Source organism: Bufo bufo, chromosome 4 (genome assembly GCF_905171765.1).
Source record: "Bufo bufo chromosome 4, aBufBuf1.1, whole genome shotgun sequence".
In the NCBI taxonomy this organism is placed as follows: domain Eukaryota; kingdom Metazoa; phylum Chordata; class Amphibia; order Anura; family Bufonidae; genus Bufo; species Bufo bufo.
In genome coordinates this window covers 14,710,704-14,726,960 of record NC_053392.1, presented here as the reverse complement: position 1 = coordinate 14,726,960, position 16,257 = coordinate 14,710,704, and the positions used below count along the sequence as shown (strand labels likewise).

General features: G+C 50.8%; 2 protein-coding genes across 3 annotated transcripts; one reads left to right on the top strand and one right to left on the bottom strand.

The window, feature by feature from the left end:
• Positions 1 to 3,741: 3,741 nt before the first annotated feature.
• PPM1G (protein phosphatase, Mg2+/Mn2+ dependent 1G) lies at positions 3,742 to 10,998 on the top strand. Of its 2 annotated transcripts, none has more exons than XM_040426863.1 (10): positions 3,742 to 3,956; positions 6,870 to 6,939; positions 7,062 to 7,147; positions 7,301 to 7,433; positions 8,195 to 8,493; positions 9,000 to 9,134; positions 9,319 to 9,553; positions 9,630 to 9,759; positions 9,828 to 9,930; positions 10,646 to 10,998. In XM_040426863.1, exons 1-10 carry the CDS (start codon positions 3,846 to 3,848, stop codon positions 10,832 to 10,834), a joined length of 1,491 nt encoding a protein of 496 aa, XP_040282797.1. In that variant the 5' UTR covers positions 3,742 to 3,845; the 3' UTR covers positions 10,835 to 10,998. The 2 variants fall into 2 exon arrangements, with proteins under 2 accessions (XP_040282797.1, XP_040282796.1); XM_040426862.1 differs by having other exon boundaries at positions 3,743 to 3,956; positions 8,072 to 8,493; positions 10,646 to 10,997.
• On the bottom strand, positions 10,928 to 12,605 carry LOC120996987 (glycine-rich protein DOT1-like). Its single transcript, XM_040426865.1, has 2 exons — positions 11,527 to 12,605; positions 10,928 to 11,403 (listed from the first exon to the last, which is right to left on the bottom strand). Exons 1-2 carry the CDS (start codon positions 12,441 to 12,443, stop codon positions 11,364 to 11,366), a joined length of 957 nt encoding a protein of 318 aa, XP_040282799.1. The 5' UTR covers positions 12,444 to 12,605; the 3' UTR covers positions 10,928 to 11,363.
• Between the last annotated feature and the right edge of the window lie 3,652 nt (positions 12,606 to 16,257).

The window sequence follows — 16,257 nt, the reverse complement described above, 5'->3', positions numbered from 1 at the left end:
CCAGTAATCAGCACAAGTTAGAATGTGGGCAACTCAGCGGTCGTTGCGGAGACACTGCAGCATGTAATCGCTTATGTGTGCCAGGCTGCCCATAGGCAACGAAAAGCTGTCCTCTGTGGGAGGTGTATCGTCTGTGTCCTCTGTATCCCCCCAGCCACGCACCAGTGATGGCCATGAGCTGGTCTGGGTGCCACCCTGCTGTGAACACGGTTCCTCCTCCTCCAGAACTGTGTCCTGGCTGGACAGTTGTGTAGCTGTCCTCTGTTGGTGCAGGAACCCACCCTCCGAGCTACTTGTGAACGACTGGCTTGATAACCGTGGGAATGATCCCTCTTCTTCCTCCTCCTCCTGTGCCACATCCTCTTCCATCATCGCCTGAAGTGTTTTTTCAAGGAGGCATAGAAGTGGAATAGTAACGCTGAGGACGGCGCATTCGGCACTGGCCATGTTGGTGGAGTACTCGAAACAGCGCAATGCGGCGCACATGTCTCGCATGGAGGCCTATTCGATGGTGAAGTGGTGCTGTTCCGCAGAGCGACTCACCCATGCGTGCTGCAGCTGAAACTCCACTATTGCCTGCTTCTGCTCGCACAGTCTGGCCAGCATGTGCAAGGTGGTGAGCGGGAAGGCCAAGGTGAGCGGGAAGGCCAAAGTTACGCTGCAGCGCCGACAGGCGAGCAGCAGCAGGGTGAGAACGCCGAAAGCGTGCACAGACGGCCCACACTTTCTGCAGCAGCTCTGACATATCGGGAAAAATTTTCAGGAACCTCTGCACCACCAAATTCAGCACATGTGCCAGGCAAGGGGTAGGCCCAGAGCTGCTACGAGATTTTGCCAGGCTTGAGGCTGACTGGCACCAACCACTCATTGGTCTGTTGTTCAAGGCCCGTCCACAGCTCCTGCGCGGTGTGGGGTTTGTCCCCAAACAGATGAGTTTCAAAACTGCCTGCTGTCGTTTCCCCCTGGCTGTGCTGAAGTTGGTGGTGAAGTTGTTACGCTGACCGGATGAGGAGGCGGTAGAGGAGGAAGCGGAGTAGGAGGAGGAGGCAACGAGAAATGTCCTGCAATCCTTGGTGGTGGAAGAACATGCGCCAAACTGCTATCCGCCTCAGGCCCAGCCGCCACTGCATTTACCCAGTGTGCTGTTAGGGAGCTATAACGTCCCTGTCCGTGCTTACTGGTCCACGTATCCGTAGTCAGGTGCACCTTGCCACAGATGGCAATGCGCAGTGCACACCTGATTTTGTCCCCTACTTGGTTGTTCAGGGAAGGGATGGCTCGCCTTGAAAAGTAGTGGCTGCTGGGCACGACGTACTGTGGCACAGCCATAAGGCCTTTAAAACTCTCTGTCTCCACCAGACAGAATGACAGCATTTCAAAGGCCAGTAATATAGAAATGCTGGCATTCAGGACCGGGGATCGCGGGTGGGTAGGGGGGTACTTCCTCTTCCTCTCCAGCGTTTGGGATATGGAGAGCTGAACGCTTCTGTGGGACATTGTGGAGATGCTTGGTGACCCAGGTGGTGGTGTTGCTGGCAGATCCTCTGTTTGCGGGGTGGCAGGTGGCACTGTCACTCCAGAGGTGGATGAAGAGGCCGCGACTGCAGCAGAAGAGGAAGCAGGAGGAGCCAGAGACCTTTCTTGGTTTTTGAGGTGTCTACTCCACTGCAGCTCGTGCTTTGCACTTAAATGCCTGGTCATGTAGGTTGTGCTCAGGTTGAGAACGTTTATGCCTCGCTTCAGGCTCTGATTGCTCAGCGTGCAAACCACTCGTGTCTCGTCGTCAGCACATTGTCTGAAGAACTGCCACGCCAGGGAACTCCTTGGAGCTGGCTTTGGTGTGCTCGGTCCCTTGCTGTGTTGGGCAGTAGGAGGCGTACTGTCTAGGGGACGGTCGCTCCGCTTTTGCACCCTGCTCCCTCTTCTGCTGGGCTGGTGGCTCTGTGCGACCACCGCCTCTTCCTCCGAACTACACAGGTCACTCGCATGACCTTAAATTCCATGTGGGGTCGAGGACCTCATCGTCCTCCACATCATCTCCCACCCGGTCTTCACCCCTGCCCTCCTTGTCGGTCTGCACACTGCAGAAATCCCCAGCAGTTGGCACCTGTGTTTCGTCATCATCCGAGATGTGCTGCGATGGTCCTCCCATGTACTCATCCTGAAACATAAGTGGTTGGGCATCGGTGGACTCAATCTCTTCCACTTCTGGGACAGGGCTAGGTGGATGGCCCTGGGAAATCCTGCTAACAGTCATCAAAAAGCAGAAGAGACTGCTGCATGACTTGGGGCTCAGACTGCTTGGCTGATTTGCAAGGGGGTGAGGTGAAAGACTGATGGACATCGGCTGCAGGTGCCAACTGTGGTCTTTCAGCAGGAGACTGGGTGGGAGACAATGTGAAGGAACTGGAACCACTGTCAGCAACGCAATCTACTATCGCCTGTACTTGTTCAGGCCTCACCATTCGTAGAGCCGCATTAGGCCCGATCAAATACCGCTGCAGGTTCTGTCGCCTACTCGCACCTGAGGAAGGGGTTTTACTTGTGCGTGTAGCTGGCACAGATCGACCACGTCCTCTCCCTGCAACAGGAGCTCCACCAGCAGCACCACCACCTGGGCCACGTCCCTTATTTGACGCGCTCCTCATTCTTTGAGGTCACCCACTGAACTAACAGACAGATTAACTTGATTATTTTCCCTGTCACGTATGCAGTGCGGGTGTACCTCACGCAATAAATGGGTATATGTCACCCACCGGACTAACAGACGGATTAACTATTATATCTCTGTGTCAGGGGTGCGAAGATGGTGCATTGCACCCACAAAAAATCACTATAGGTCACCCACAGAACAAATGGCCAGATGAGATTCCTAACACTGTCCCTCACTTCAGCTGCTTCCTGTCCCTGCACTACTCAGAGCTGATGGGCGGAGCTACACGTGATCCAGCTTTTATAGAGGCTGGGTCACATGATGCACCGGCCAATCACAGCCATGCCATTACTAGGCATGGCTGTGATGGCTTCTAAGTGCCCACAGCCTAAAAGCTTGTTGATTGGCTGCCCTGCAGCCTTTCAACAAGCTTTATAAAATGGCCGAACACCGAACTTGAACCCAAACTTTTCCGGCAAATTTCGGGTTCGGGTTTCCGGAACTCGCAAAGTTTGGTACGGACCCGAACTTTACAGTTTGGGTTCGCTCAACACTAGTTAGGACTAGTTCACCGTATCAAGCTTCACATCTGAAGTCGATTTGTTCAAGACTTCGCCAAAGTCTCGCAAAACTTCGGTGACTCATTTCGGCCATCGATTTTTAAACGTAAAAACCCTTTTTAAACTTGGATCTGAAGCCGTCTTTGTTAGCGGCCGGTACCTCAGGACTGAAAACGACTTCAGGTCCAAGATTTAAAATGGTTTTCAGGTTCAAAAACTGAAGTTTGAAGCCCATCCATCTGAAGGCTGGAGACGGATCTCCGCGGCGCCCGAGCTCCTTTACGTGTGTAGTGACGTCACAGGATCAAGTGGGGGTGACGCAGACGAAGCATGTACCAGTAATATCTCCATCCCCCGCGCTGTGCTAAATAAGATTAGTTATAGAAAATAATCAGAACCTGCCCTAAAGATGCTGTTTAGGCATGGAGGCTTTGAAAGTCACGTGACCCTGTGACGTCAGACGGCCCTTACCGAGCATGAATTTTAGACACTACCCTCCATCTGCCCATAACCAACATGGCCGCCGGGTTCCAGGTTTCCGGTCACATGACGCCCCGGCTCCCCTTGTCTCCGCAGCCACTTCCGCTCCGCTGCATTCTCCGGAGCCTCTGAGAGACCGCACGTGTCCGGACATGGGAGCCTATCTGTCCCAGCCTAACACCAGCAAGAGCTCCGGCGGGGGCGGCAGTGAGCGCCTCACCTACGGCTACTCCGCCATGCAGGGCTGGAGGGTGTCCATGGAGGTGAGTGCCGGCCCGCACTGATGGACTGATGTGCTGTGCCTCATACCTCACTGATGGGGAGGTGATACACTGATGTACTGTCCCTCATACCTCACTAATGGGGGTCACACTGATGTACTGTGCCTCATACCTCACTGATGGGGGTCACACTGATGTACTGTGCCTCATACCTCACTGATGGGGGTCATACACTGATGTACTGTGCCTCATACCTCACTGATGGGGGTCATACACTGATGTACTGTGCCTCATACCTCACTGATGGGGGTCACACTGATGTACTGTGCCTCATACCTCACTGATGGGGGTCACACTGATGTACTGTGCCTCATACCTCACTGATGGGGGTCATACACTGATGTACTGTGCCTCATACCTCACTGATGGGGGTCACACTGATGTATTGTGCCTCATACCTCACTGATGGGGGTCATATACTGATGTACTGTGCCTCATACCTCACTGATGGGTGGGTCATATTCTGATGTACTGTGCCTCATACCTCACTGATGGGGAGGTGATACACTGATGTGCTGTGCCTCATACCTCACTGATGGGGGTCACACTGATGTACTGTGCCTCATACCTCACTGATGGGGGTCATATACTGATGTACTGTGCCTCATACCTCACTGATGGGTGGGTCATATACTGATGTACTGTGCCTCATACCTCACTGATGGGGGTCGTCATATATTGATGTACTGTGCCTCATACCTCACTGATGGGGGGCGTCATATACTGATGTACTGTGCCTCATACCTCACTGATGGTGGGGCGTCATATATTGATGTACTGTGCCTCATACCTCACTGATGGGGAGGTCATACACTGTACTGTACCTCATACCTCACTGATGGGGTTATATACTGATGTACTGTGCCTCATACCTCACTGATGGGGGGGCGTCCTATATTGATGTACTGTGCCTCATACCTCACTGATGGGGGGGCATCCTATATTGATGTACTGTGCCTCATACCTCACTGATGGGGAGGTCATACACTGTACTGTACCTCATACCTCACTGATGGGGAGGTCATACACTGATGTACTGTGCCTCATACCTCACTGATGGGGGGCGTCATATACTGATGTACTGTGCCTCATACCTCACTGATGGGGGGTGTCATATATTGATGTACTGTGCCTCATACCTCACTGATGGGGGGGCGTCATATATTGATGTACTGTGCCTTATACCTCACTGATGGGGGGGGGCGTCATATATTGATGTACTGTGCCTCATACCTCACTGATGGGGGGGGCGTCATATATTGATGTACTGTGCCTCATACCTCACTGATGGGGGGCGTCATATATTGATGTACTGTGCCTCATACCTCACTGATGGGGGGCGTCATATATTGATGTACTGTGCCTCATACCTCACTGATGGGGGGCGTCATATATTGATGTACTGTGCCTCATACCTCACTGATGGGGGGCGTCATATATTGATGTACTGTGCCTCATACCTCACTGATGGGGGGCGTCATATATTGATGTACTGTGCCTCATACCTCACTGATGGGGGCGTCATATATTGATGTACTGTGCCTCATACCTCCCTGATGGGGATCATACACTGATGTACTGTGCCTCATACCTCACTGATGGGGGGCGTCATATATTGATGTACTGTGCCTCATACCTCACTGATGGGGGGCGTCATATATTGATGTACTGTGCCTCATACCTCACTGATGGGGGCGTCATATATTGATGTACTGTGCCTCATACCTCCCTGATGGGGATCATACACTGATGTACTGTGCCTCATACCTCACTGATGGGGGGGGGGCATCATATATTGATGTACTGTGCCTCATACCTCACTGATGGGGGGGCGTCATATACTGATGTACTGTGCCTCATACCTCACTGATGGGGGGCGTCATATATTGATGTACTGTGCTTCATACCTCACTGATGGGGGGCGTCATATATTGATGTACTGTGCCTCATACCTCACTGATGGGGGGCGTCATATATTGATGTACTGTGCCTCATACCTCCCTGATGGGGATCATACACTGATGTACTGTGCCTCATACCTCACTGGGGGGGTTATATACTGATGTGCTGTGCCTCATACCTCACTGATGGTGGGGTTATATACTGATGTACTGTGCCTCATACCTCACTGGGGGGGTTATATACTGATGTGCTGTGCCTCATACCTCACTGATGGTGGGGTTATATACTGATGTGCTGTGCCTCATACCTCACTGATGGTGGGGTTATATACTGATGTGCTGTGCCTCATACCTCACTGATGGTGGGGTTATATACTGATGTGCTGTGCCTCATACCTCACTGATGGTGGGGTCATACACTGATGTGCTGTGCCTCATACCTCACTGATGGTGGGGTCATACACTGATGTGCTGTGCCTCATACCTCACTGATGGTGGGGTCATACACTGATGTGCTGTGCCTCATACCTCACTGATGGTGGGGTCATACACTGATGTGCTGTGCCTCATACCTCACTGATGGTGGGGTTATATACTGATGTACTGTGCCTCATACCTCACTGATGGGGAGGTCATACACTGATGTACTGTGCCTCATACCTCACTGATGGGGGGGGTCATACACTGATGTACTGTGCCTCATACCTCACTGGCGGGGCCGCCCCTCACTGGTGGCGCGCTGGCGGGGCTGCCCCTCACTGGTGGCGGATAGGAACCAATAAGATCATTGCTTTCTTTTTAATACCCTATGAATATATAAGCTGTGATCTGATTGGTTTCTGTGGGCCCCGCCTCCAGCTCATCTCTACATGAGGCATCCTGGACCCCATGCCTCATCTTTTATAATGTTCCTCTTCTGCATGTGATAGTTATGGGGGTGCACCGATTCTTGGGGTGTCTCTTCTTCTGGTTAACTTCATGTTCTCTCCCGCAGGACGCCCATAACTGCATCCCCAAGCTGGACAGTGAGACGGCCATGTTCTCGGTGTATGACGGTCACGGAGGTGAGTGCCCCCATGTGGAGAGGAATGGATGGCGCATCCAGGGTCACCACATGGACCACCTCTAGAACATGTTGTGGGGGGGCGGTGGATGTATAGTTCCGTACATTTCTCTGTTCTTTCAGGTGAAGAGGTGGCTTTATACTGTTCCAAGTACCTGCCGGACATTATAAAGGAGCAGAAGGCGTACGCGGAGGACAAGCTGCAGAAGGTGAGGCACCCGCACTGTATCCCGAGGACTCTGCTTTTCGAAGTCCTTATGACCTGGAAGCTAATATATGATGGGGTCAGGTTACTGCGCATGCCCGCTGCACTCACACAGAAGTCAGTAGATGATGGGCATCCTTCTGTTTCTTCTCCGTAGGCTCTGGAGGACGCCTTCCTCGCCATCGATGAGATTCTGACACAGGAGCATGTAATCAAGGAGCTGTCACAGATGGCTGGACGGCCAATCAACGACCAAGAGAACAAGAACAAAGTAGCCGACGAGGATGATGGTGAGTGGAGCGCGGCCTCCGCTGATGTCCCGTCCTGAGGCGCTTAGTCTTCTCACCATTACGCTGTCTATATGTCTTGATCACCTCCATGCTGACGCTCTCATGAAGGAGCCCGTCGCTGGTCGTAGAAGTTGGCAGTGGCTTCATGCTGCCATGAGGTGGTCGGGTGATACAGGTCACGACCACTTTCAGTTTTTTCACGTCTAAAGAACGAGGCAACTTCATAATATCTTCACTAAAAGAGAATCCTCGTTTTATGTCTCCAGCTCCTGTGCAGATCTGTGTGTTCCCATGGTAACGGCAGTAAACCCAGCACAGTCTGATCCTGTAGTCGCGCATTCTTCCTCTAGGGCAGAGCAGGCATGGCCAACCTCTGGCTCTCCAGCTGTTGTAAAACTACAATTCCCACCATGCCCTGCTGTAGGCTGATGCTGGGAGTTGTAGTTTTGCAACATCTGGAGAACCTCAGGTTGGCCATCCCTGGCCTAGGGAATGTTGTGTTACCATGGAGACACATAGTTCTGCATTGGAGCTGCAGACCCAAAATCGACATTTTCTAATGATAATCTGTGACCGTTTGGTTTACGACTCATTGTGGAGGGTTCTTCTCATGTTCTCTCTGCCGTCTTCTATGCCAGTGGACAACGAGGAAGCCGAGCTGCTTCATGAGGAGGCCACCATGACCATCGAGGAGCTGCTCACACGTTATGGCCAGAACTGCGGGAAGGGGGCTCGGAATAAGTCGTGTCCACATAATGCAGATAAGACGGACACTGACGACAAGACCACAACTGTTAACGGGGACCTGGAACCAGACGTCAAGTGCAAGAACGGCAAGAAAGAGACCTCCGTGGCGGCAGTCTCCTCATCGGATGAAGGAGGCAGCGGCTCTGGAAGCTCCTCACACCGCAAGGCAGCCAGCGAGGCAGTGTCTTCTTCCACCGGTGAGGCTGGACCTTCCTGTTCCTCCTGCCCCACACAGCCACCATCTACAGAAAAGTCCAAGTTCTTTGAGGACAGTGAAGAGTCTGAGGCTGAAGATGAGGAGGACGACAGTGAGGTGAGGTTTGGAGAGGGGCAATGTGGGATGACGGTGGTGATTTGTTTGACTGCCGTTGTTGACGTTCGTCCCCAGGAACATGCTACTGTCCATGGAGAGTAGGGACCACTGCATCACACTTCCTTCTGCCATCACCAGAGCCATTGTGGGCCCTCAGACCACCGGCCATGTCTTTAGCCTCAGAGGATCGCATGCTGACCCCTGGTGTAGTTTAGGTTGTAGTTTGCTGATGCTTGGGTGAAAGTCGGAGCAGGGGCCCCCCTGACTGCGGGGATGTAATGCAGTCACTAATGTGTTAACTCATTCCTTTAACATACATATGACATCAGTCCTGACATGTTTCATGCCCACATTCCACACCACTATCTGGATACTGGACGCTTGGAGCCCCCCTTTATATCATTTGCCATCTTTCCATGCTTTGTGGTGTCAGCCATGAATATAAAGTGTGGCCCCGGGGCCACGACACTGCCTGGCTTTTTGACTGATCCTGTCTTGTCCCTCAGGAGTGCAGCGAAGAAGAATACAGCAGCGAGGAGGCGGAGAATGAGGAAGACAGCGAGGTTGAGGAGGATGAGGAAGAAGAAGAGGATGAGGAAGATGAAGATGCGATGCTTCCTGGCATGGACGGGAAGGAGGAGGTTGGTGGCCGCTTATATTTTATTCACACTGCGTGCTTTACCTTCACAATGACTGATGGTCGTAAGTGTGGCGCCAAGTGTCCCAGTATAAGCCACACCCCTAGTCATTTTCAGAAACCGCCATCATGTTACATTAATATGGTGGTCAACATTCATAGAGCTCCACATGTCTGTCTCCCCGCAGCCCGGCTCTGACAGTGGCACCACGGCTGTTGTCGCCCTCATCAGGGGAAAGCAGCTGATTGTGGCCAATGCCGGTGACTCCCGATGTGTGGTGTCTGAGGGAGGAAAAGCCGTGGACATGTCCTACGACCATAAACCAGAGGATGAGCTGGAGCTGGCACGGATTAAGAACGCTGGTGGGAAAGTCACCATGGACGGCAGAGTGAACGGAGGCCTGAACCTGTCAAGGGCCATAGGTAGGCATTGTCCATGGCTATCAGCATGTAGGATACTGACATCAAAACCAGTACAACAGGTTCATTTTACTTCTAGGTGATCACTTCTACAAGAGGAACAGGAACCTCCCCCCGGAGGAGCAGATGATATCCGCTCTGCCTGACATCAAGGTGCTGACTTTGAACGAGGAGCACGAGTTCATGGTGATCGCCTGTGATGGAATCTGGTAGGTGCTCAGATTCCAGGAGACATTCCATCAGGCATTGGCCAAGGCTAATGTGTTCTTCATTTCAGGAATGTCATGAGCAGCCAGGAAGTTGTGGACTTCATCCATGAGAGGATCAGCCAGCATGATGAGAGTGGGGAACCAGTGAACCTCTCGTCTATAGTGGAAGAGGTGAGGGATCCGAGAGGGGCTGTGTTCCTGGAGTGACTCTAGATCACTGGTCAGGACACGGATTTGTCTGTACTTTGTGGATGACATAATGATGGATTATGGGTCAGATCATTGAGTTTGCTATACTATGTGGATGGATTGATGATGGGGTTGGATCATGGACTTGGCCGTGCTATGTGGACTTGATGATGGTTGATGAGTCAGATCATGAAGTTGGTTGTGCTATGTGGACGTGATGGTTCGGATCATGAAGTTGGTTGTGCTATGTGGACGTGATGATGGTTGATGGGTCGGATCATGAAGTTGGTTGTGCTATGTGGACGTGATGATGGTTGATGGGTCGGATCATGGACTTGGCTGTGCTACGTGGACGTGATGATGGGTCGTATCATGAAGTTGGTTGTGCTATGTGGATGTGATGATGGTTGATGGGTCGGATCATGGACTTGGCTGTGCTACGTGGACGTGATGATGGGTCGTATCATGAAGTTGGTTGTGCTATGTGGATGTGATGATGGTTGATGGGTCGGATCATGGACTTGGCTGTGCTACGTGGACGTGTTGATGGGTCGGATCATAAAGTTGGTTGTGCTATGTGGACGTGATGATGGTTGATGAACAGATATATCACAGACTTTACTGTAATATGTTTGGGGTAAAGGCTGCACTGGAAGAACATGTGTATTTATGTTATTGATGGGAGTCTCGTTTCCAGCTCTTGGACCAGTGCTTGGCTCCAGACACCTCTGGGGATGGAACAGGATGTGACAACATGACCTGCATCATTGTCCGCTTCCAGCCGTATTCTCACAGTAGTGCCGAAGGCAGCAAGCGAAAACTGGATGTTGTGGAGGCAGTGACTGAGAACTGCAATGACGGCAGCAAGAAGGCAAAGACAGACTAGTCGCCGACCCACTGCTGCCCACATTGGACTTTGACCTAATGATCTTCAGACTTTTACGAGTATTGTCAGTTTTGTTTTTTTCTTTTTCTTTTTTTTTTTTTATTATTGATGATCGATGTACAAACCTGTTGAGTTGTAGCTGCCGGATGGTGCTCGTGTGGGGGGGGGGGGGGGAGAAGCTATCACTTTGTGTATAATTTTGTAATCATTCCATGACCCCTGTTCCTTCAGCCCCTGGAACCTGTGGAAGAATTTTAACAAGGCTTTTTATAAATGAGTGTGTTGCCTGGCTCACTGTGGTTGGGCGGAGCAGTCACTGGGGTTGGTTTGCACTATATACAGTCCGTCTGATTTTGGGTGTCATCTCCCGGGTAGGGACTATGGCAAATATTAAATGGTTAATCGGACCTGTGTGTTTACAACCGTTCATAACCTAAAAACTGCAGACTCTAAAATACAACTGCACACAACCATTTGATATACGAGGGGATGAGAGAGCTACACCATTGACATGGAGTGCTCTGCTCCTCTATAGTATCACCTCCAGCCTCACTGCTGCTTCTCCTGACCTTCATGTACTCCTGTATAGGACCTCACTGCTGCCTCTCCTTACCTTCATGTACTCCTGTATGTGACCTCCACCCTCACCGCTGCCTCTTGTGACCTCCACCCTCTATGCTGCCTCTCCTGACCTCCATGTACTCCTGTATGTGACCTCCACCCTCACCGCTGCCTCTCCTGACCTCCATGTACTCCTGTATAGGACCTCACCGCTGCCTCTCCTCACCTTCATGTACTCCTGTATGTGACCTCCACCCTCGCCACTGCTTTTCCTAACCTCCATGTACTCCTGTATGTGACCTCCACCCTCACCACTGCTTTTCCTAACCTCCATGTACTCCTGTATGTGACCTCCACCCTCACCACTGCTTTTCCTAAACTCCATGTACTCCTGTATGTGACCTCCACCCTCACCACTGCTTTTCCTAACCTCCATGTACTCCTGTATGTGACCTCCACCCTCACCACTGCTTTTCCTAACCTCCATGTACTCCTGTATGTGACCTCCACCCTCACCACTGCTTCTTCTAACCTCCATGTACTCCTGTATGTGACCTCCACCCTCACCGCTGCCTCTCCTCACCTTCATGTACTCCTGTATGTGACCTCCACCCTCACCACTGCTTTTCCTAACCTCCATGTACTCCTGTATGTGACCTCCACCCTCACCACTGCTTCTCCTAACCTCCATGTACTCCTGTATGTGACCTCCACCCTCACCGCTGCCTCTCCTGACCTTCATGTACTCCTGTATGTGACCTCCACCCTCACCACTGCTTTTCCTAACCTCCATGTACTCCTGTATGTGACCTCCACCCTCACCACTGCTTCTCCTAACCTCCATGTACTCCTGTATGTGACCTCCACCCTCACCGCTGCCTCTCCTGACCTTCATGTACTCCTGTATGTGACCTCCACCCTCACCGCTGCCTCTCCTGACCTTCATGTACTCCTGTATGTGACCTCCACCCTCACCGCTGCCTCTCCTGACCTTCATGTACTCCTGTATGTGACCTCCACCCTCACCGCTGCCTCTCCTGACCTTCATGTACTCCTGTTTAGGACCCCACCCTCACCGCTGCCTCTCCTGACCTTCATGTACTCCTGTATGTGACCTCCACCCTCACCGCTGCCTCTCCTGACCTTCATGTACTCCTGTTTAGGACCCCACCCTCACCGCTGCCTCTCCTGACCTTCATGTACTCCTGTATGTGACCTCCACCCTCACTGCTGCCTCTTGTGACCTCCACCCTCATCGCTGCTTCTCCTAAGCCTCCATGTACTCCTGTATGGGACCTCCACCCTCACTGCTGCCTCTCTTGACCTCACATATTCCTCTGCCTTTATTACTGCTTGGCCTCACCGCTGCCTCTCCCGACCACCATATATTCCTCCTGGCCTCACCGCTGCCTCTCCCGACCGCCCTATCTTTCTCTCGCCTCACCGCCACCTATCCCGACCGCCCTATATTCTTCCTGGTTTCACCTCCGCCTCTCCCGACCACCCTATATACCTCTTGGCCTCACCCCTGCCTCTCCTGACCGCCTTTATATTCCTGATCACTCACTTTGTGGGTGTTTTATATTTATATATATATATATATATATATATATATTATATAAAAATCTCCCCATCTCTCTGTATAACGAAAAACCCTCATTCATGCGCCAGGATTTTGCCAGTCCTCTTGGCTTACAGATACAGAATTCCGCTTGAATTAAGGGGCATGTCCCATGCTATAGTTAATGTATAGGGATGTCTCCAAAAACAGGGGCTTTCCTGTGTACATGGATTGCAAACTGTGTCTGGAGTTACATCCTGTATTATACTCCAGAGCTGCACTCACTATTCTGCTGGTGCAGTCATTGTGTACATACATTACTTATCCTGTACTGATCCTGAGTATACAGGGGCATGCAAAAGTTTGGTCACCCCTAGTCAAAAGCACTGTTACTGTGCACAGTAAAGCAAGTAAGTTGAAGATGAAATGATCTCCAAAAGGCATAAAGTTACAGATGACTCCTTCCCTTTGTATTTAAAGGGGTTATCCAAGACTATAAAATGCTCCCCCATACGCTGGGCCCCTCACACTGAATATACTTACCTGGCTCCCCGAGCTGCTCCTGATCCCTGCACTGCTGCTGCAGCTTCTGCGGTGCGGGGAGCCAGGTAAGTATATTCATTGTGAGGGGCCCGGGATATGAGTGAGCATTTTATAGTCTTGGGTAACCCCTTTAAGCCAAAACATTTTTTTTCTTTTCATCTTTTACATGTACAAAATTATAAAACAGGAAAAGGGCCTGAAGGAAACCTTTTGGCCCCTGCATGGTTAGTGCTTAGTAACACCCCCTTTTGACAAACTTCTAAATGCTTTTTGTAGCAGGCAAGAGTCTTTCAGTTTTTGTTCGAGGGACTTTTCCCCCATTCTTCTTGCAGACATCTTCCAGTTGTGTGAGATTCCTGGCCTGTCTTGCATTCCCTGCTCTTCTGGGGTCTATCCACAGATTTTCAATGAAGTTCAGATCAGGGGACTGTGAGGGCCACGGTAAAACCTTTAGCAGATCAGGGAATTGTGAGGACCATGGTGAAAGCTTCAGCAGATAAGGAGACTGTGAGGGCCACGGTAAAACCTTTAGCAGATCAGGGAATTGTGAGGACCATGGTGAAAGCTTTAGCAGATCAGGGGACTGTGAGGGCCATGGTAAAACCTTTAGCAGATCAGGGAATTGTGAGGACCATGGTGAAAGCTTCAGCAGATAAGGAGACTGTGAGGACCATGGTAAAACCTTTTAGCAGATCAGGGAATTGTGAGGCCATGGTAAAACCTTTAGCAGATCAGGGAATTGTGAGGACCATGGTGAAAGCTTCAGCAGATCAGGGGACTGTGAGGGCCATGGTAAAACCTTTAGCAGATCAGAGAATTGTGAGGACCATGGTGAAAGCTTTAGCAGATCAGGGAATTGTGAGGACCACGGTGAAAGCTTCAGCAGATCAGGGAATTGTGAGGCCTTGGTAAAACCTTTAGCAGATTAGGGGACTGTGAGGGCCACAGTAAAATCTTAAGCAGATCAGGGAATTGAGGGCCACGGTAAAACCTTTAGCAGATAATGGGACTGTGGGGCCATGGTAAAACCTTCAGCTTGTGCCTTTTGAGGTTGTCTATTGTGGATTTTGAGGTGGGTTTAGGATCTATCCGTTTGTAGAAGCCATCCTCTTCTCACCGTCACCTTTTTTTCAGCTGGTGTTATGTTTTCTTCCAGAATTTGGTGGAATTTCATTGGATCAATTTTTCCCATGGTTGCAAGACAACCCCAATGCATGATTGATCCACCCCATGCTTAATGGTTGGAGAGGGTTTTTTTTCATGAAATTCTGTGCCTTTTTTTCTCCAAACATACCTTTGCTCATTGTGGACAAAGAGTTCTCTTTTATCCTCATCGGTTCACAGGATTTGTTTCCAAAATACATCCGGCTTGTTTAGACGTTCTTTTGCAAACTTCTGATGCTGAGTTTTGTGGTGAGGACACAAGAAAGGTTTTCTTCTGATGACTGTCCTGTGAAGGCCACATTTGTTAAGGTGTAGCTGAACAATTTACCAAAACTCCAGACTCTGCTAAATCTTCCTGAACGTCTTTTATAGTCAAGCGGGGGTTCTGATTTGACTTTCTAGCAATCCTAAGTGCAGCTGTCTCTGAAATTTGTCTTGGTCTTCCAGACCTTCTCTTGATCTCCACTGTTCCTGGTAACTGCCATTTCTTAATTACATTCCGAACTTAGGAAATGAAACGTGTGAACGCTTTATTCCCTTACGTCTAAACAGCAGCACAACTGGGGTATTACTGCCCCTGTGGACAATCAGGACAGGTGGAAATGTTATTAATTAAATCAAATAAAGTGGTAATAACCAGATAGGCCCCTATAAAGCCCTCCTCCAACACATCCTGTGCGGGTGGTGGTCTCTGAGAACAGGATCTCAACTTTTTTTTTTTTTTTTTTTAATCCTGCAGTGCGGTTCCTCTCGCTACGTCCCCCCCCCCCCCCACACTTTTTTTTACCTTTAGCTGTCCGTTCCAGTAACGGACTAGCTCTTAGGTACAGCCTTAGTGCAGTAGAGGAAATTACCTTCCTGCGCCTCCGTCGTCGGTGTATCCAGCTTCCAGGAGAAGCGTCACTTCTGCGCTCTGTGCCCCCTGCTGGTCGGAGGAGGGCTGAACTTAGCCGCGAGGGGGTTTAGGAAACTGCCGAAACTTCTGGTCCGGAAGCATTGCTGTAGAGTTACAGTTAGATTTTTCCTGATAGAAAACACCGTTTTCTGTACTTCCTCTCCGTTTGGAACCTAAGAGTCTCTTTCTCCTATTACTCGGATGTAAAATAAAAATAGAAAAAGGGGGTGTAAGAATTGGGTCCCCTCCCCTAAGGGCTATTTAAGAAGCGCTTTTCCGTCGGCGGTCTCTCTGTTCTGAGAGTTGCTGACACTGTACTACTAACACGGTTGTGCGCGCGCAGGATTCTGAGATGTCGCTACCTGCGATTTCTTCAGCCGCCGCGGCTACTGCTGCTGACCACTTTAGCCTGAGACGTCTTCTCCAGGCTCCGGGGAGGAGCCCTCTTCTGGAAGGAAGTCCGTCTCCAAGCGCAGGCACTTGTCATGTTGGGGCTGTGGCACCTTGCTGCCTGACGACCATCTTTATTACTACAGGGGCAGTGTACGGGGTGTCGTTGTTACTACAGGGGCAGTGTACGGGGTGTCGTCATTACAGGGGCAGTGTACGGGGTGTCGTCATTACTACAGGGGCAGTGTATGGGGTGTCGTCATTACAGGGGCAGTGTACGGGGTGTCGTCATTACAGGGGCAGTGTACG